At 38.2% G+C, this 22,382-nt stretch overlaps 1 protein-coding gene across 1 annotated transcript in view; it reads left to right on the top strand.

Annotated features, from left to right (window-relative positions):
- Window positions 1-22,382, top strand: part of VPS45 (vacuolar protein sorting 45 homolog (S. cerevisiae)) — a 138,859-nt gene that overhangs the window by 58,562 nt on the left and 57,915 nt on the right. Inside the window, exon 14 of the mRNA XM_006902225.1 lies at window positions 15,180-15,311. Within this exon, the coding sequence (XP_006902287.1) occupies window positions 15,180-15,311 (132 nt within the window). The remainder of the gene's footprint in view (window positions 1-15,179; window positions 15,312-22,382) is intronic.

Raw genomic sequence — 22,382 nt, 5'->3', positions numbered from 1 at the left:
AAGTCTCATCAGTTTGATTTTGTTGCTGTTTTGATGTTAGAAATCATTGAAGAACAACCATGAGATATCATCTCACCCTAGTAAGAATAACAAAATTCAACAGAGCCGCAAACAACAAATGCTGGTGAGATTGTGGAGAAACTAGAACCCTTATTCATTGTTGGTGGTAGTGTGAAATGGTGCAACTACTATGGAAAGCTATGATGTTTTCTCAAAAAGTTGGAAATTCCACTACTGGAAATATACCCTAAAGAAACCAGAACTGCCAGCCAAACATATATATCTACACCCATGTTTATTGCTGCATTGTTCACAATAGCAAAGAGTTGGAAACAAGTGCTCATCAACAAACGAATGGATAGATAAGCTGTGATATATTTACACAATGGAATACTATGCAGCATTGAAAAACAAGAAACTCATGAATTATTATACAAAATGGTTGACCCTGGAGGACATTATGTTGAGTGAAATATCTCAGACACAAAAGGACAAATACTTCATAATGCCACTGTTATAAAACAGGACTAACATTGGGGTGGGGGGAAACTAAGAAAAGAGGGGATAAATAATGTACACTGCATTGAAATAGAGAGGGAAAGAATAGTTTAAAAGAAATATATGATTAGATATTATTTGCATGACAACAGTCTAGAATAAGAGCTGCATAGTAGTGGACTGGGGGCAGGGGAACTGTACAAAAATGAAATTTTTTTTTTCAAAGAGAAAAGTGAACTGGGGGGCAGGGCAGTGCAACAGTGAATAAATGGAAATCCAAGGTTCCTATAAACTTTCATTAAAATCTCAATTTAAACAAATCAGAAAACTGACTTGAAGGACTTTAGCCTGATGAGATGATGTTGGCATAAAAACATTTAATTCAGCGCCTCCATCTTCTCATTCATGTGCTAAATGCATTTTTCAAGCAGAATCAAATACAAAGGCACCTTGTCAACGAATATTTTACAAATAAGTGGATACTTATGAAAATGCTATGTAGAATTTAGCAGATTTAGAAGACAACCCCAACAAAACACTCTGGTCAAATAATATTAATTCTAAAATTATTATGTATCTGCTCAGTACAGGGAAGTTATTTCATAGGTGCATAAATATGAATCATGCAGTATTTTAACTCAATTCTGAGTTTTAGTTTGATTAGAGCATAAATTAAGGTAAAGAACTGTCCTGTAGTGTCCTCTCTGAAAAACAAAAAAAAACCCTCTATTTTATGATTCACACAAACAAGATGCAATAGGTAAACAATAATTTCGTGGTTCACACAAAATAATCAAGACCACCCATTTATTAGCAAAAGTCATAATTTAAATTTAGTTATGTATTAGAATCACTGAGAATGCTTTTTAAAAAATTTTTTATTTTATTTTATGGGTGGGTGGGTGTGTGTGTACTGTCAAATCAGATTTGACTGATACAGGAAGAGATTGTCCTTCCTCCACAGAGCGTCTGGTGGATTCGAACCACGCACCTCTGGGATTGCAGTGCAGCTTCTTGCCATTAGGCCACCAGAGCTCACTAAGAATGTTTTTAAACATAACAAATAGACCACACCATTAGGCCTATTAAATCAGAAGAATATTTGGGCATAGAGCTTTTGAATCAATTAAGCGTCCTAGTAGATTAAAGAAGAATGCAACATTGGTATTAGAGGAAGACTCATCACCGAATTTCCATATACAGATGACAATCTTGTTTGTTAAAAGTATATAGAATTTGAAGCACTTAAAAGAAAAGGTCAAAGACAGTAGCCTTCAATATGGGTTGCACCTCAACATAAAGAAAACAAAATTCCTCAAAACTAAACCAATAAACAACATCATAGTAAATGGGGGGTGGGGAAGAAAGCATTGAAGGATGTTGTTGTTGTTGTTGTTGTTGTTGTTTACCGTTGAGTCGTTTGTGACTCATAGCGACCCTATGTACAACAGCCCTAAACCCTGCTCTATCCGGTGCTAATCTCATTGCCTCTGACACACCCATCCCAATTACCCCAGTCACTGAATCAGTCCACCTCATAAAGGGTCTTCCCCTCCTGTGCTGTCCCTCCACTCTACCCAGCATGATGTCCCTCTCTAAAGACCTATCTCTCCTTAAAACATTTCCAAAGTATGTCAGACGATTGGAACCCAAAAGTTGGGAACAGGGAAGAAGAATTAGTAGTTGGAAAACATGGACTTGGTGACAGAAATGAAGCTGGAAGTAGAATGATTGAATTTTGCACAGTCAATGACTTATTCATTGCAAATACGTTTTTTAAGAGACATAAACGCAGGTTATACACATGGATTTCACCTGATGGTATGCGTAGGAATCAGATTAATTACATCTGTGGAAAAAAAACCCCGCTGGAGAAGCTCAGTATCAGCTGTGAAAACTAGGCCAGGAGCTGATTGTGGAACAGACCACCAACTACTCATATGCAAGTTCAAGCTGAAGCTGAGGAAAATTAAACCGAATCCACAGGAGCCAAAATATGACTTTAATTTCATACCACCTGAATTTCAGAATCATCTCAGGAACAGGTTTGAGGCCTTGAACACTAATGCGTGAAGACCAGGTGAGTTGTGGGAGGATGTTAAATGTATCATCCAGGAAGAGTGCAAACGGTCATTACAAAGATAGAAGAGGAAGAAAAGACCAAAATGCATGTCAGAAGAAACTCTGGGGGAGCTCTGGTGGCCTAGTGGCAAGAAGCTGCACTGCAATCCCAGAGATATGCGGTTCGAATCCACCAAATGCTCTGCCGGAGAAGGAGGGGCAATCTCCTCCTGTACCAGTCAGATCCAATTTGACGGTACACACACACACACAAAGAAGATTAAAAAAAATTTAAAGAGAGAGAGAGGGAGGGAGGGAAGGAGGAAGGAAGGAAGGAAGGAAACTAACTCTGAAGATTGCACTGGAACGTAGAGAAGCCAAAGCACAAGGAAGAATCCAATACACTAAAGAGCTGAACAGAAGATTCCAAAAGGCAGCACGGCATGACAAAGCAAAATATTACAATGAAATGTGCGAGAAGCTAGAGTCAGAAAATCAAAAGGGCCGAACTCGTTCAGCATTTCAAATTAAAGCATTGAAGGATATGTGACAAAAACTAACCTCCACAAACTTAAATAAATTATCCAGCCTGTAGTTATTAAATTAATGGTTAGATTGTTTTACAGTATAGTTGTATCTACAATTGTTCAGCAGATAAAATTTCTATATGTACAATAGCCCTAAACTCTGCTCTGTCCTGTGCCAATCACACCGTCTCCACTACATCCATCCCCATTACCCCAGTCACTGAATCAGTCCACCTCATAGAGGGCCTTACCCTCCTGCGCTGTCCACTCCAAGGACTGATCCCTCCTTACAACCTGTCCAAAGTATGTCAGACGAAGCCTCAGAATCCTTGCCTCCAAGGAGCCCCTGGTTTCACCCTTTCCAGGATGAATCTGTTTGTTTTCCTAGCAGTCCATGGTACCCTCAATACTCTTCTCCAGCACCACAGCCCAAAGGCATCAATTCTCCTTCTATCCTCCTTAGTCATTGTCCAACTCTCTGATGCATAACAAGTGATTACAAAGACCATAGCCTGTATCAGATGCACCTTAGTCTCCAGAGAGACACCATTGCTCTTCAGTACTTGGGAGAGGTCCCTAACAACAGATTTTCCCATGGCAATACATCTTTTAATTTCCTGGCTACTGGTGCCGAGAGTGTTGACTGTGGAGCCTAGCAGACTAAAGCTGTGAACAATCTCAATCTCTTCACCATCCATCCTGATGCTGCCAATTGGCCCAGTGGTGATAATCTTTTCTTGATATTGAGCCTCAATCGATGGCACATAACAACAACAACAGAATGAGACATGTCTCTGACAAATCCAAATAATTTCAACATTTTGGAAGAAAATGGTGCTATCTGGTCTTTATGCCAGAATCTATTGATTAAAAAATGCAGTTCTTTCCACTTTTACATAAATTTAGTAGTATCTGTTGCAATAACTTGAATTCTTATTTCTTTTTCTAGAAAAGCTGAAGTCCCTTCTCATTGACCTCCCCTAAACAGTTACACACACACATACAGGAAATGCTCATAAGATCTTTACCAGAAAGTATATATGAAAATTTGGGTCTTAGTCGTAATTGTAATGGTCCACAAAATAGACAAAATGTCACCTTTTAAAAGTCCAAATTCTGCTTAAGTTATCCATGTACAAGTCATCCATGTATCCATGTATAATTATTTCCAGAAATATTATTATACTATATGTGAGAATTTTGGTTCATTTTTTTTAACAAAATAAGATGTAAATGAATGGGTTCTCAGCATGTCCTTGTATATCTATATACAGCATGAACTGGCTGCTGTTTTCTAATGTTTGCCATCTGTATTAATTAATGCTTTTGGTTGCTATGGTGAATTACAGAGCACAGGAAGATGTTCACGAAGAAGTGAACTTGTTTATTCCACTTAGCTTTGACCATCATGCAAAAAAAGATTTGCTGTATATTTTAACATTGACATACATCACCAGAATATCTACTCTTAAAAGTCACCAGGAAATAGAATGAGAAGGAAAAACATCAGGGTTTGTTTTGTTTCCGTAAATGTTGTCTTTTAAGCTGACTTCAACAACTAGTAGGAAGCTTGGGGAAAATATTTATTAATATTTTCATAGCCAAATGTGACATAGTCATCTTTATTGGGTATACAATTAAGCCAAGCTCTAAGGACTTACACTTGTATCCTTTTAACCTTTCATTTATATAACCTACACCCACAGTTTACCATCTATGACATCTCCCTTCCTCTCCAGTAATACAGAAATACCTTAAAATTATCAGATTAAAGGACAGCATTTGCTGGCCATGCTTGAAGTCAACTTAGATTTATTCTTTCCCAGTTCTGGGCTTTCTTTGCCACAAAAGACAGAACTAACTAATCACACACACACAAAAAAAAAAACCCACCCCAACTTAAAGCCATAATGGAGCCTCCTTTTTCTCATTCTCAGCATTCACTGATCAAGTACTGAAGAATCTGTTTAGGGGGTGGGGGATTATGTCTTCTATAACCAATTTATCCTCCTTATCCCTTCAGATATTTCTTTCCTTCCAATCATACTAGTATCATCCCAGAAGTGTTAAAATAGTCATTCATTTCCCAGATTTTTCCATCAGTCCCCTGAAGTTCATTCCATACAATAGCTAGATGCCAAAATTATCCTGTAAAAAAGTAAATTAGATCGTATCATTTACCTATTAAAAGCCTTCATGTAATTCCCCATGGTCTGTGAGATACAAAACCATCTATGAAATGACTTCTGCTTCTCCTTTTTCTTTCAATATGTTCCCAACTCACATCCTTTACTACAACCATAATAAATTATTTATAATTACAAGAATTGAGAAGACCTCTGTCCTCCAGGAACTAGTCTTACTTTTAGGGGGAAAGTTAGGTGGTATCCATGGAGGAGGTGGTGGTAACATATTTGTTTGTCTATATTTTGTTGTTTGGGGCTTTTTTCCCAACCGAATTTTTTTTTTTTTTTAATTTTAATGAAGGTTTACAGAGAGGTTGGATTTTCATTCTTCATAGTTTGAAGGTAGAGAGAGTTTCTTGACAAATTAGATGGCAGAGTATGATAAAAAGGAGACGTTGAAGATTATTTTGAGGTGTTGAGTTCCAACAACTGAAAGGATGAAATGACTATCAACTAAGATTGAGGAAGAAGATGAGGAATTTGGACATACTGAATTGTGGTGGTGGTGTTGTGCGCCTTCAAGTCCACTCTAACTCAGAGCAACCCTATGTACAACAGCTCTGAACCCTGCCCTGTCTTGAGCCAATTTCATTGTCTCTGACACACCTACCTCCATTATCCCAGTCACTGAGTCAATCCATCTCATCCAGGGTCTTCCTCTCTCATACTGTCCTTCTATCCTTCTAAGCATGGCTTTCTCAAAGGATTGGTTCCTACCTGCAGGCATGCCCAAAGTATGTAAGGTGGAGCTTCAAAGGAGAGGAAAATAATGATGTCTACTAAGTGCTGCAGTCAGAATACTGAATTAAGAAGTCTATTAACTATCCAAGTAGAAAATCAAGTAAGCACATAGACAAGTTTGGAGTTTAGGAGAGAAGTATGTTGGGGATAGAGGTTTGGAAGCTGTCAGCAGATCAATGTATTTAGATCTTAAGAGTGAGACAAATATTTAGGGCAGTGCTGTTATTTGCCTGATAAAAGAACTTCCTCCAATGATGGGAGTGGCTATGCTCTCCCAAATGTAGCCACACAGATGTTGAGCCCTTGAAATGTGGCTAGTGCTACTATTGTTGTGGACCATCGAGTTGGAATCAGCAACATAACTGACCCTCTGGGGGGTTTGCAAAGGCAGTTAATCGCATGGGAGGAGCTTTCCTACCTCCCACAGAGCAGCTGGTGGGATTTGAACCGAATTTTTTTAAATTTAATATTAATTCACTTAAATAGAACTTTACCAGTGACCAGAATACCCCATAGAAGCAGGATGGCAAGGCTTTCTCTCACATACTTTGGACATGCTATCAGGAAGTATGTGTCCATCTCGATTTTTTTCCCCAAATCTATATGCAGAACAGATTATGCAGGAGGCTGGGCTCTATGAGGAGAAATATGACATCAAGATTGGAGGTAGGCTTATCAACAATCTGTGTTATACAGATGACATAACCCTGCTTGCTGAAACTGAGGACCTGAAGCACTTGCTGCAGAGGGTCAAGGACTGCAGTCTTCTGTATGCATTGAAGTTCAACATCAGGAAAACCGATTCTCACCACTGGGCCAACTAGCAACATCATGATAGATGGTGAAGAGATTGAGATTGAGATTGTTACCAGCTTCTGTTTGCTTGGCTCTGCAATCAACACTCTTGGTACCAGCAGCCAGGAAATTAAAAGACAAATTGCATTGGGAAAGTCTGCTGTCAGAGACCTCTCCACACTACTAAAGAGCAACAGTGTCAGACTGGAGACTAAGGTGTGCCTGATCCAGGCCATAGTCTTTGCAGTTACTTGCTATGCATCAGAAAGCTGAACAATAAATAGGGACGATAGAAGGAGAAATGATGCCTTTGAGCTGCGGTGCTGAAGAAGATTATTGAATATACCATGGACTGCTAGGAGAACAAACAAGTTCGTCGTGGAGAGGGTGAAGCTAGGCTGCTCCTTGGAGGCAAGGATTTTGAAGCATCGTCTGACATACTTTGGACATGTTACAAGGTGGGATCAGTCCTTGGAGAAGGACATCTTGCTTGGGAGGGTGGAGGAACAGCGCAGGAGAGGAAGACCCTCAATGAGATAGATTAATTCAGTGGCTGGGGTTTTGGGGGTAGGTGTATCACAGACAATAAGATTGGCTCAGGATACAGCAGGGTTTAGTGCTGTTGTACATAGAGTTACTATGAGTCACAGGTGACTCGATGGCACATAACAACAACAACATCAGGAACTATCAGTCAGTCCCTGGAGAAGGACATCATATTTGGTAAAGTCGAGCATCAGTGAAAAAGAGGAAGATCCTCAGAAAGATGTATTGGCATAATAAAAAAAAATGGGCTCAGACATAACAATGATTGTGAAGCTGTTGCAGAATGAGGCATTGTTTCATTCTGTGTGCATAGGATCACTATGAGTTGCAGCCAATTCTGCAACACCTAACAGTGACCAAACAAATCCAGTAAGTACAGAAAAAGGCCTAGTGGCTGAGCTCTAATGCACTCAGACATTAAGAGGTCAGGTATATAAGTAAGAACCCTTAAGGAACACTGAAAAATAGCAACCAGTGAAGTAGGAAGAAAATGAAGAATGTGATGTTCTAGAAACCAAAGTATGTCAGATGAAGCTTCAGAATCCTTGCCACCAAGGAGCAGCCTGGCTTCACCCTCTCCAGGACGAACTTGTTTGTTCTCCTCACAGTCTGTAGTATATCCAATGCTCTTCTCCCGAACCACAGCTCAAAGACATCATTCTCCTTCTGTCATCCCTAGTCATTGTTCAGCTTTCTGTGCATAGCAGGAAATTGTGAAGACCATGGCCTGGATCAGGTACACTTTAGTCTCCAGAATGACATCATTGCTCTTCAGTACTCTGGAGACAGGCCTGACAGCAGACTTTTCCTCATACAATTCATCTTTTGATTTCCTGGCTGCTGGTACCAAGAGTGTTGATTGTGGAGCCAAGCAAACTAAAGCCGTTAACAATCTCAATCTCTTCACCATCTGTCATGATGTTGCAAGTGGTCCCGTAGTGAGAATGTTTGGTTTCTTGATGTTGAGCTTCAATGCATATTGAAGGCTGTAGTTCTTGACCTTATGCCACAGTTGCTTCGGGTCCTCCTCCGTTTCAGCAAGCAGGATTGTGTAATCTGCATAACACAGATTATTGATGAGTCTTCCTCCAATCCTAATGTCACATTCCTCCTCATAGAATCCAGCCTCCTGGATGATCTATTGTGTATATCGTTTGAAAAGGTATGGAGATAGGACACATCCCTGGCATATACTCTTCTCACTTTTAAACCAGGAAGTGTTTCCTTTCTATGTTCTAACAACTGCCCCCTGGTCTCGCTCAGCATATCTTAAGCTCAGTGAACTGAAGAACAAATTCAAGCCTCAAGTGGCAATACTAAAGGATTCACTGAGCAGAATATTAAATGATCCAAGAAGAATTAAAATAAGATGGAAGGAGTTTATAGAGTTACTGTACCAGAAATAATTGGCTGACACAGAAGAATTTCATGAAACTATGTATGAGCAAGAGCCTGTGGTGATGAAGGAAGAAGTTCAAGCTGCTCTGAAGGAATTGACAAAAAACAAGGCCCCAGGAATAGATGACAAACCACTTGACACATTTCAACAAACAGATGCTACCCTTGACATGATCACCAAGTTGTGCCAAGAAATCTGGAGGACAACCACCTGGTCAACTGAGATTATATTTGTTCCCATTCCAAAGAAAGGTGACCCAACAGAATGTGGAAATTATCAAACAGTATAATTAATATGACATGCAAACAAGATTCTGCTGAAAATTATTAAAAAATGACTGGAACAGCACATCAATGGAGAATTACCAGATGTACAGACTGGGTTTAGAAGAGGCTGTGGTACTAGAGATATTGAGGCTATTGTTAGGTGGATCTTGGTTGAAAGCAGACAGCACCAGAAGAATGTCTGTGTTGCTTTGACTTTGCAAAGGCATTTGACTGTGTGGATCACAACAAACTCTGAGAAGAATGGGAATCCCCGGACACTTGATTGTGCTTATGCAAAACCTATATTGCAGTAGTCCAGACAAATGATGAGTATAATAGGATTCTGGTAACCAGGCAGGGGAAACAGAGTAAGAGTTTAAAGCTGTGATGATCCAGAGATAAAGTTGATACAAATTAATGATCAACTGAATAAGGACAGAGTGAGAAAACAGGAAGTGGAAGAAAAGGAAAAACAAAAAATGACTCGAACTTCCTAACTGATGTTGGGTAGATAGTGCATATGACAGGTAGAATAATTGGCTGGCACAGAAACATTTTAGAAAGTAGCATATGATCAAGAACCAATGGTAATAACAGAAGAAGCTGTAACTCTTCTGAAGGAACTGGCAAAGAATAAGGCCCCAGGAATTGAAGAAATGCCAATTGAGATATTTCAACAAATAGATGTTCTCATCGAGGTGCACCAAGAAATCTAGAAGATAGCTACCTGGCCAGCTGATAGGGGTGTGGGGGGAAATCCATCTTTATTCCAATTCTCAAAAAAGGTGATCCAACACAATGTGGAAATTATCAAACAGTATCATGCATACATTCAAAATCTTGCTAAAGATTATCCAGAAACAACTGGAACAGTATATCAGTAGAGAACTGACAGAAATATAAGCTAGGTTTAGAAGAGGCCACATAGCACTAAGGATATCATTGCTGATGTCAAATGGATCTTGGCTGAAAGCAGAAAGTATCAGAAGAATGTCTGTGTATTTTACCAACTATGCAAAGAAGAATGGGAATCCTAGAACATGTGATTGTGCTCATGCAAAACCTATACCTAGACAAATATGTTGTTCAGACAGAGCAAGGGAACACTGCTTGGTTCAAAATCAAGAAAGGAGTGTGTGTTTCAGGGCTGTATCCTTTCTCTATACCTTTTTAAATCTAAATGCTAAACAGATCATTTGAGAAGCTGGACTTTTTGAAGAATGTAGCATCAGTAACCTGGATTATGCATATGACACAGCCTTACCAAACTGAAGAGGACTTGAAGTGTTTTCTGTAGAAGATCAAGGACTGCAACCTTCAATATGGATTGCATCTCAACATCCAGAAAACGAAAATCCTCACCAGCAGGCCAATATGCAGCATCATGATAGATGGGTGAAAGATTGAAGAGATTAACAATTTCATATTGTTCAGATCCATAATCAGCATCCTTGTCACCAGCAATCAGAAAATTAAAAGGGAGTTGCATTGGGAAAATATGTTGTCAGGAACCTCTCCAGAGTGCTAAAGAGCAACAGTGTCCGTCTGGAGACAAAGGTGCGCCAGATCCAGGCCATGGTCTTCTCAGTTGCTTGCTATGCATCTGAGAGCTGGACAATGACTAAGGACGAAGAAGACTCAATGCCTTTGAGTTGTGGTGCTGGAGAAGAATGTTGAACCATGTGCTGCCAAGAAAACAACTTGGTCTGTCCTGGAGAGGGTGAAAACAGGTTTCTCCTTTAAGGCTAGGATTTTGAAGCTCCATCACACATACTTTGGGAATGTTGCTAGGAAGGACCAGTCCTTGGAGAAGGACATCATGCTTGTAAGTGCGGTGGGACAGTACAAGAAAGGAAGACCCTGGGTGAGATGGATTCACACAGTGACTCTGGCTATGGGGACAAACATGTCAGAGAAGTAGGCCCAATCAAATCACATAAATCTGTAAAACCATAGGCCCTTTCCCACTGTGACCAAAGAACTATGTGATGGCAGAAAGGTCAGAGACATTCAGTGTCTCTTAAAAGATGAGGAAGAAGAAGAAGAAAGACAAAGAGGAGGAATCACAAGCCAAGGAATGCAAATGCCCCTTAGAATCTGAAAAGGCAAGGGAACAGATTCTCCCATAATGTTTCTAGAAAGAACACCACCCCATTAACACCTTGGTTTTACTCCATTGAGATCCATATTAGACTTGTGACCCTAAGAACTGTAAGATAAAAATTGTATTGTGTAAGCCATTAAATTTGTGATTATTTGTCTCAGCAGCTATAGGAGATTAATACAGTGTCATTGATAAAAATACTACGACTACTGCACTGCCATTGTGTTGATTCTGACTCATAGCAACCCTATAATACTCAATGCAAGCTTACTGCTGTTGAGTAGGTTCCTGTGCATAGCGACCCTCCGTCAGGTTTCTGATGCTGTAAATCACACAGGACGAAACTGCCCATCTTTCTCCCCAGTGGTCTCCCTTGGAGTTGCTGGTGGCTTCAAACTAACAGAGAAGTGCCAACTTTTGGTTAGCAGTATAACACCCTAAGTCATCAAAACTTCTTTTAACCCTGTAAAAGTTGGAGTCCATCAGTGTGCCCATTTCCAGGACTTGAGATTGGAGGGAGCTGGAGAGTATGCTAACTCGTAGCAATTACCTGGATCCACAGGAATGGAAGTGGGAGGAATCAACAATGGAGAAACAGGCTGAGGTTGGATGTGTTCCTAGCATGCACAGATGAATCAATGAGCAGGGAAGTTGGTTTGAAGAGCAGGCAGTCATGAGGACCCCTGACTTTTTGACCTGGCCCCATGTGGGGGCTAGGACTGAGTGAAGGGAACAACCGGTCTGGGGCCCAGGGAGAAGTGTGGACTCGAGTTTGTAGCTGATGCCCATTTTGAACCTGCCACAGATAGCTGGGGATGAGTTGACCAGAAATTGGATGAAGAGAATGATCCATGCTGTAAGCTGAAGTTGATTGCTGCTACCTGATGGATTACTCTGGACTGGACTTTGCTTGTGGATGCAGATGCTCAAAGCTGCCAAGTTGAACAGAGGATTCTTCAGCAAAAGAACTCTTAACTTGTTTCTTCAGAGTAATTGTTTGATAAGGATAACACACCCAAAATTTGCTTTCTAAAAATGAGGATATTAAGGCACAAGGCATGAAATCGCTGGCTTACATGCTTTCATGAGTGTAGTTTTTAATAATACTGTTGTTTTTATGTGTTCTTGAGTCATAATCGACCCAAAGCTGACCCTCTAGCGGGTTTTCAGAGGCTATAAATCACAGAAGAGACTGCTCCTCTTTCTCCCACAGAGCTGCTGGTGGTCTCTAACCATGTACTTTTGAATTGACAGTGCAATTCCTTACCACTAGGCCTTTGAATTGTGGTATTGGAGAATAGTTTTAAATATCTCATGGGCTGTCAAAAGAACAGATATGTCTTGAAGGAAGTGCATCCAGAATACTCCTTGAAGGCAAAGGTGACAAAGCTTCGTCTTACATATTTTGGGCATGTTGTTAGGAGAAGCTCTTACGTGGAAAGGGATATCATGCTTTGAAAAATGAAAGGTCAGCGAAAGAGAGGAAGACCTTCAAGGAGCTAGATTAACACACTAACTGCAGCAATGGGCTCAAGTATGTCACAGATGATGAGGGTGACAGAGGATAGGAAGGTTCAGATCTGTCATCTATAGGGTCACTGTGAGTCATACTTGACTCTATGGCTCATAACAACAACAGCAAAATTATGATAGGAGATCCAAATGGCAAGCCCAGGGGTGAAGCTCAGAAGGCAGGAAAGGATAGCAAAGAAAGAGGAGTAAAATGGTAAATATAGGAACAAAGTTGGAAAAGTGTCATTACATAGTAGGCGTTACAGTCAGTGTCATGAAATGTATTTGAACTGTTGAATGAAAAATGAATTTGATCTGGAAACTTTCTCTCAAATTACAATTAAAAGATGCTATAGTGAGAAGCTACTTTTTCACTTGTATGTTTAGAGGTACCAAGCTTTAATTATATACAATGTTGACAAAACTCTGGAGAAAGTGTTTTCTTTAATGTTGATGGAATAATTTGGTAATATCTGTCAAAATTTTAAATGCAAGGCAACGGTAAGGTGTAGGACACTAAATAAAGTGTTTCCATTTGTGTTTATGTATATGCAAAAAATCATATGTTGTTATGTACCATCAAGTTGAAATTGACTCCTAGCCAACCCTTTTCAGAAGTGAAGCACACAGGAGGAGATTGCCTATCTTTCTTCTCTGGAGCAGCTAGTAGATTTGAACTATATGCCTTTGGGTTGCTAGCACAACCCCTTATAAATAGAACTCTAAAAGCATAAAATAAAATACCTCTAAAAGGATACACAAGAAATACATATCAATGTGCCTACTGTCTTTCATACTATGTGCATGCAGTTATCCAGTCAAAACATTGGGGAACAGTGGTTTTTTTCAAATAATAATAAATATTTCAGAGTGTTTAACAGTATATCACTCCTAAGGGACCATGACACTAAACATACTGCTTTTTTGCCAGGTGAGTCTTCTGAAATAAAACTTATTTTGTCTTTAAAAAAGTAAATTTGCTTTCTCGGAGACATGATTCTAAGTCCTAAGCCAACAAAAAAATATAGTTGACTAGCTAATTGCAAAATAACTACCTCTTGGTTGTTGGGAGCTTATTTACTTTTCATGGAGATGTCTACAGCTTAGAGATAAGCTGAACTTTTAAGAATAGTCACGACTTAAAAGTGGACTGGGGAAGAGGTACCAGGTAAGGGAGGAAATTGTGCAACAATTAATGAATTGTTTTTAAGTGAACTGGGGTGGTAGGGAAGGAAATGTGCAACAACAAATGAATGAAAATCCAACTTTTCTATACACGTGTTGAAATCACAAATAAAAAAATAGTCATAGCAGCAACATGGTGGATAAAAATTAATATAACCAAGCTGTACACTTAAAAATGACTGAAATGACAATTTTTATTATATAAATAATGACATTTTTATAAATAGCCACAATATCTGATTCCATTCTATGAAGTTCCACTAAAATAACTTCCTCAGTTTATTCCTCCAAGGTATACAACAAAGAGAATGATAAAAAAGAAATATGAAGGAGAAAAAAAGAGAGATGTGGGTGTTTTTTGTGTACTTGTTTATAATTTAAACATAAACATATGCATCCGTAAATCTGTTAAAGCTAGGTCTGCTTTATTTGATGCCATAACCTCCAAAATACATCCTTCAATGTGATGTAGTTTTAAGTAATGCCTAATAAATGATTTAACAGAATTGTTTGCCTAAGATTAAATAATTTTATTTCCATTTGATGGCATGGGAAAAAAAGAATACATGCAAACAGTTTTGAAAAGAATGTTGAAATCTATGAGTTAGCAGAACTACACATTTCATTATGAAGCAGCAAGTAGATGATCTCACATGTTAACATGTCCTGTATCAAAACTGTACCCACAAGTTGGTTTTGAGTTGTTTTGGAGTTTTGGTAGGTTGTTTTCATGGTTTCTTTTCTTTTTTTTTTTTTTCATCAAAAAATTAATTTTTTTTTCTTTTTTTTTTAAGATGTGGAGTTCCTAGAAGTGCCATTAGGTTATGCCTCAGTTTTTTTATGTTGTCAAAATACAAAGCATTACTGATTCCTATGCTATGGAGCATTCAAATATACAGTATTTTCCAAAATGCTTTGGGGTCCTTGAACAGAAGCCATTATGATGCTGTACTAAATATTTGACAAAGGGCTTATACATGAAAAGAGATGTGTAATACATGCATAAATTATTGCTATATTGATATCCTGTCAGTGAAGCACACTGCAATCTCTTGACTATAAAAGAATATTTCTACATTTGGTCCCAGCAAACACTATTGTGCTGTTCTAAAATCTACAGCTCAGAAATTATAAGACATCCGCTCATAAACAGAAAGCAAATCACTATTCAGCATTTCCTGCTCTATTTCCTGCCAATTGCAGATAATTAAAACTTTTCTAAGCCTATTCTGCTTTAGTTCTGCTTCCTCTACCAAAAAGAAAGATTAGAAATTGAAACTCTGCATATAATAGTAACATCAAGTCTTTGACTTATTTTGCTTTTTTAAATCTTGTGATACTTTTTCTTCATTATTGCAGACCTCAGGATATAATTGTCTTCATAATTGGAGGAGCCACCTACGAAGAGGCTCTCACAGTTTATAACCTGAACCGTACCACTCCTGGAGTAAGGATTGTCTTGGGAGGAACCACAATACACAATACAAAAAGGTAAAGGGAACATTCAGAGTCCAACAATTCTCTTCTCTTTTCCAAAAAATAAAGCTTAAACTCCCTTACTAGAAGAAAACTTTACTCAAAGCTAACCAAACTGCTGGATGGAGTATTTATAGTATCAGATTATACAGTAATTTAGAATCTATCTCATTAGGTTCATAAATCACTTTATTAGGTCAGAGACTTGGAAAGTAAAGGCCATCCTGCACTGTTAATAATTTCTGTTTTCCTGTGTTCAAAGGAGAAATCAAAATACCATATCACTTTGAAAATATCTAGTTATGATGAAGTCTTATTGTTTTATTTTTGTTTTGTTATTACTAATAAACTGTATTCATTCCATAAATATGTAGTAATAAAAATAAAAGTAAAATCCTACCTCAATGTATTAACTGTTTATTAGTTAAGACAAAACATTAAAAAATAAATACCTGGAAAGACAGATAGGAATTCTAAGTGGCTAAGAAAAATTGTTTCATAGAGAAAATAGTGGAAAACCTAAACATTGTGTAGAAAAAGGACATACAGAGAAAGGAGTACATGCGAGGCAGCATTAACTGCACGATCAAGTTTAGAAAGCTGCTGCTATTGTTAAGTGCAGTCAAGTTCATTCTGACACGTAGTGACTCTGTACAACAGGTTGAAAGCTTGTTCAGTCTTTTGCCATTCTGTCTCCTCCCTTTAAGTTTTATAGCTTCAGGAAATCCCACAGAGGATCACTGTGAATTGGAATTGGCTTGACAGCAGTGAGTCTGAAATTTTTAGAAAATTATAGATGATGGTATACATATATATATACACACACACACATATATATACATATATATATATATATATACACACATACACACACAGAGAAGAGCAAGTAGTCAACTAGCTAGAATCTAATAAAGTAAATAAAAAGTTAATTGAAGGCCAGAATTATGGAAGGCTTTGAATTCCATGTTGAGCAATACGTTCTGTTGGGTAAAAAAATGAAAATTCATTGAAAGTTTTTAAACAGTAAAATTACATGAGGATCAAAGGGGTTTGGAATGTTAATTTGGTAGCTGAGGATAACAAAAACAAATAAGAAAGAGACTGGAGAACTTGGCATAGTGGTTGAATTTAATGACTGGTAACCCTGAGAGAAGGGCACTGTAACGTGTTTGTTAGTCATTGGGAGTCACTAGAGATGTTTGTGTGCCCTTTGATCTTGTATTATTTCTTAACATAACTTTTTCTTTAATTATACATGTAATAATATTTGCTTATTCTGATTTTTTTTTCATTCAGAAATTATAAGGATTTTTTTTTTAACCCCACCAAAACTACTCCCATATACCTACTATTACTGTGGTCTTTTCAGACATTTTTCCTAAACCTATGTAGACATTTATGTGAGTATGCATCCAAAAAGCCATGTTGTACATTCCACCTCATCATCCATATGTTATTTTCTAGGAGGTAAACCTTTTTCAGTGTTAAATATCTAATTATTCATCTTTAAACAAATATTTATTGAAGGGTCAGATTGTCTGCATTTGAATCCTAATTTTCCCTCTTAAATTTTTTTATTTTGTATTGATTTACATAACAAAATTCCTATTCATGTGTTTCACATATTCCTTCATCCGCATCATGTTTTATACGATCATTTTCATACACTGTGTTTTATAAAAGTAATCACCATTGATCTGTGTCGATTGTCACCTTGTCTTTTAAGATCCCTACTGAATCTCTTCTAATTCCTTTACCCCTCCCTCTGCCCACCAACCTCTGTGACTCCATGATTTCTCCCCTCCCCACTCTCAGCTCTTCTCTCCCCTTCCCTTCACCCTTTGGACTTGTATCCACATGTTACTAGCTAACCTCCTATTTTTACAATAATGGTCTTATGCAGTATTTGTTCTCATGACACTGAGTTCACTCAGCATAATGCTCTCTAGCCTCTCCCATGTTATGTAGTATATTGTGAAATCGTTGCTCCTGAGTGCTGCATAGTATTCCATTGTGTGAGTGTACCACAGTTCCTTTGTTTATGGACATTTGGGCTGTTTCCATGTTCTTGCTATTCTGAATAACACTGCTGTGAATATTGGTGTACAAATTTCTGTTTGTGTCTCAGTTCTACTTTACTCAGGGTATACTCCTAGCAGTGGAATAGCTAGATCATATGGAATTTCTGTGTTCAGGTTTTTGAGGAAACACAAAACTGCCTTCCATAGTGGTCGTACCATTTTACAACAATATATGAGAGTTCCAATCTCTCCACATCTTCTCCAACATTTATAGCTTGCTGTCCTGCTAGACTTTGCCACTGCTACTGGAGTGAAATGATATCTCATTGTGGTTTTGATTTGCATTTCTCTGCCAGTGATGTTGAGTATTTCTTCATGTGTCTGATTGCCATCCAGATTTCTTCCTTTGTGCAGTCTTTCCATATCTTTTGCCCTTTTTGTAATTGTGTGGTCAGGTTTTTCCTTGTTGAGGCCCTGTAGTATTCTTTAAACTTTCGTTATAAGACCCTTATCAGAGATGTCATTGCCAATGTGTTTTCCCAGTTAGTAGGTTTTCTTTTCATCCTATTGAAAAAAGTTTTTGATGCACGCAGAGATTTATCTTTAGAAGATCCCATTCATCAATGTTACCCTCTCTTGGTTGTCTACCTACTGTTTTTCTGAAAACTAGAAAAATAGCCTTTTTGCCTATTTTTCCCTTGGATATTCCTTTTTTCCCTCCCCTGAATAATTTGTAAGAATTTTATGTACATAGCTAAGATATTGACCATTTCTTTGCATGGTGTGTGCTTAACAAGCCTTTCTTCCCTATTTGATATTTTTTTATTTTGTTATTTAAGAAGTATTTTCAGGAGACTTCTTTTCTTTCTCCCACAGAGCAGCTGATGTTTCTTAAGTCCTTTTTACATTTTACCCTTTACCTCTACACCTTTTGCCTCTTGTACCTTTCAGTTAAAGGCCCAATAGTTACACACTACACCACTGTTGCATATTATGTGCCATCGAGTCAACTAAGATGTGTAACAGCCCAGTGAGCAGTGGTTCTGAATCCTGCCCTATCCTGTGCTATGCTCCTCATCTCTGATAAACTTGATCCCAGTGTTACAGTCACTGTGTCAGTCCATTTGGTTAAGGGTCTTTTACTCACTTTTACTCTGACCCTCCACCTTTTCAAACATAATGCCCCCAAATGATCTTTGTCATTTTCATTCAGCATTTCTAGTTTTGAGTTGTTATGTTTTGCTTCGCAAGAGAGTTTTTACCACATTTAGTCTACCATGAACCCAGAGTGGAAGTGTTAGTATAGATACTATCTTATATAGTATAAAATGGTAGTGGCATTATTTGAGCTTTATTCTAATTTGAAAATTCTCAAGTTTGGAAGATGAGTCCTGCTTTCTGAAATGTCATACTGAGGCTTTTGTACCTAATTCATTAGTCATTGAAATACCATTGAATTTTTATTATTTTTTTAGAAGTGACATGATACTCTCAGAACCATTTTATTCACATTTTTCCCTTGCTGCTATTGCTGTTGCTAGGGAGCCCTGGTGGTCTAATGGGTAGAGCACTGCACTGCCTACCCAGAGGTGACTGGTTCAAATACACTAGCTGTTCCACAGGAGAAAAATGGGCACTCTCTTCTTGTGCATTTTATAGCTTCTGAAAAACTGCTGGAGAGTCAGTTTTGGATTGGTTCCCATTTGATGGCATTGAGAGAGAGAGCTGCCATTACTAACAGTAATAATAATGGTTAATACTTTATGAGCATATATTAGGTATGCCCAATTAGTATTAACATATTCTATCCATATGCTGTGTATTATACTGAGTGCATGAATTGACTCCTTTAATCCTTATATAAGGCATATAATATCTTCACTGTATATATGGAAACTACAAAACAGAAAGGTTCATTAACCTGTCTGAGTAAACATGGCTCGTAAGATGTAAAGTCATAAATTGAAGCCAGAACCCATGTTTTTACTAACTATGCCTTTTCTACATAAGTATTACTTGAATGTCTATTACTGTACTGTTGTTTAAATAATATTTTAAAATTTGGAATTCAGGTTTTATTACTTGATGATAGTTGTATAAGACTTTGTTTTCTTAATCCAAATAGATTCTCTCATGTATGTATAGATAAATCATTCCGTTTAAGTCAGTCAGTCTTAATTCAGAATTTGAAAAGATCACTTGGCATTTAAATGGATCCTTCTGAGAAATAATATTTCTCACTAAGAATTTTAACTAAGTGGCCACTGCCTAAGGCTTATGGCATCTTCCTTTAATTTGAAATATGAGAAGTTTAAATGTATCTTAATTTTTTTAAATATTGAGCTTAGATGAAAAAAGATGAGTGGCGATTTTTACAATTTCTCTGTGATTTAGTAATGTTACCTATAAACACATATTTTCAGATAAGTTGACTAGTTAAAACTATTGTGAATAAGACATCATTGTACTATTAAAATATATGGGGAAAACATTCACTTTTTCTCCAAAGTTAGTGCCCAGTACCTTCGCAAATAATCTTTATGTGACATTTAAACAGTAAATCAGAGAGCTCTGGTGGCTTAGAGGTAAAGAATTGCATTACAACACAATGCAATTCAAATCAACTAGCTGTTCCATGAGAGAAAGTGGCCAGTCTCCTCGCATGCGTTTTACTGTTTCTGAAAACCCTTTGGAGGGCCAGCTATATGAGTCATTTCCAACTCTATGGTACATAACAGCAACAAGAAAGTAAGTCAACTTGCAAAAAGCCTGTACCTTCAACTGTAGTCGGTTCTGGTATCTCTTTGGCCTACCGGCAAGCTAAGCAATATACTGTATTGTATTTGAGCAGGTTCAATAAAATCTTCAATAGGATTATTCACTAGTTCTTGGTCAAGAAACTAATATAGAGTGTTGCCATGATAATTGCCAATTTGGAAAAAAATTTAATCTTTGTAATGCATAAATTATCCAATATCAGTTTTATATAGTGTACTTTTATGAGTCTGTAGCCTCTAGGCATTAACTAAACAGTGACATTTATTACTATCAGGATGAATAAAGTAAAATTTCTATTTCAGAGGCAAGTTATTGTTAAATAACTGAAGACAACACAAAATTGTTTTCTTTTTTATAAGAAAGGATTAATTTTATGATATTTGTGGGCTAACTTGGAAGTTAGTAGCATATTCAGTAAATTTACAACTCGAATTGCTGCTTATCATATATTAACATCCTAGACTCTAAGGATATGGAAAGGTTAATATATATATATATATATTAAACAATTTTAATATACTGGAAATAGTAGGACCAGCAAGTAAAAATCTTTGATTTAGAGATGGGATGGAGAGAGTTGAATAATTCATTTCTGTGACTTGTTAGGGTATCATTTTTGTGAGTTTTTACTATGAAATTACTTTTGTGTTGCATGTTTCTTTTTTAAAGAAACAACAGCCTTTACACACTACCCACATAAGGGACCATACGGCGTTGTTCTGGTTCCCGTTGTAACTTAAAAGGGAAACTTTCACAATGTCTGGAGCCCTTGATGTCCTGCAGATGAAGGAGGAGGATGTCCTCAAATTCCTTGCAGCAGGAACGCATTTGGGCGGCACCAACCTTGACTTCCAAATGGAACAGTACATCTATCTACAAAAGGAAAAGTGATGGCATCTACATCATAAACCTGAAGAGGACCTAGGAGAAGCTGCTCTTGGCTGCTCGTGCCATTGTTGCCATTGAAAATCCAGCTGATGTCAGTGTCATTTCCTCCAGAAATACAGGCCAGAGAGCTGTTCTGAAGTTTGCTGCTGCTACTGGGGCCACTCCTATTGCCGGGTGCTTCACTCCTGGAACCTTCACTAACCAGATCCAGGCAGCCTTCCGGGAGCCTGGTCTTCTGGTGGTTACTGATCCCAGGGCTGACCACCAGCCTCTGACAGAAGCATCTTATGTTAACTTGCCCACCATTGCCCTGTGTAACACAGATTCTCCTCTGCATTATGTAGACATTGCTATCCCGTGCAACAAGGGAGCTCACTCTGTGGGTCTGATGTGTTGGATGCTGGCCCGGGAAGGCCTGCGCATGCGTGGCACGATCTCCAGGGAGCACCCATGGGAGGTCATGCCCGATCTGTACTTCTATAGAGATCCGGAAGAGATTGAAAAGGAAGAACAGGCTGCTGCTGAAAAGGCTGTGACCAAGGAAGAGTTTCAGGGAGAATGGACCGCCCCTGCTCCTGAATTCACTGCTACTCAGCCTGAAGTGACAGACTGGTCCGAAGGCGTCCCGATGCCCTCTGTACCGATTCAGCAGTTCCCTACTGAAGACTGGTCTGCAGCCCCCACTGCTCAGGCCACTGAGTGGGTGTGTACCACCATGGAACGGTCTTACACTGTCTTTTAAAAAGTGGAAATAAGGTTTACAGAAAATAAACAATGCGTTTCTTAAAAAAAAAAAGAGAAAAGAAACAGCAAAAAGAATACATGGCAAAGGTAACAGCCTTGATCACAGGACTGCTACAACACAGAACTATTGTTCTGAGAGACTCTGGTGATCAGGAAACAAAGTGTACTTTTCAACATGTCCTATTATACTTGGAATCTTGTAAAATGTGGTATGGAGCCATAAGGATTTAGATTGGTGGGTATCCCTATAAATGGGAAATAAATCTTGTCTTCTCTCTGTGAGCTTGATGTGTTCATATAGAAGCTATGTTCCAGAGAAGTACTCAAGTACAAACTGTTAAGTGCTCAGTTGTAGAAGGTTAGTGGTTTGAACCAATCTTGCAGTTCTGCAGTGAGACATAGACCTGCTGCTCTGCTCCCGCAAAGATTACAGCCAACAAAATCTTATGCTGTAGTTCTCCTCTGTCAGATGGGATCACTGTGTGTTAAAAATGACTCAGTGGCACCTAACAACTTCCTTCCAGAGAAGGAAATGCTTGTCGTTGGATATTTCTAGACTACAAGTTCATAGTTTTCCTATTCTTTACAACTCTTGGATAAAAAAAGAAAGAAAGAAAGAGAGAGAGAAAGGGAGGGAGGGAAGGGAAGGGAAGGG

This window comes from Elephantulus edwardii, unplaced genomic scaffold (assembly GCF_000299155.1).
Source record: "Elephantulus edwardii isolate Elephantulus edwardi_28Jun2011 unplaced genomic scaffold, EleEdw1.0 scaffold00384, whole genome shotgun sequence".
Lineage (NCBI taxonomy): Eukaryota > Metazoa > Chordata > Mammalia > Macroscelidea > Macroscelididae > Elephantulus > Elephantulus edwardii.
This window is presented reverse-complemented; position numbering and strand designations above follow the sequence as displayed.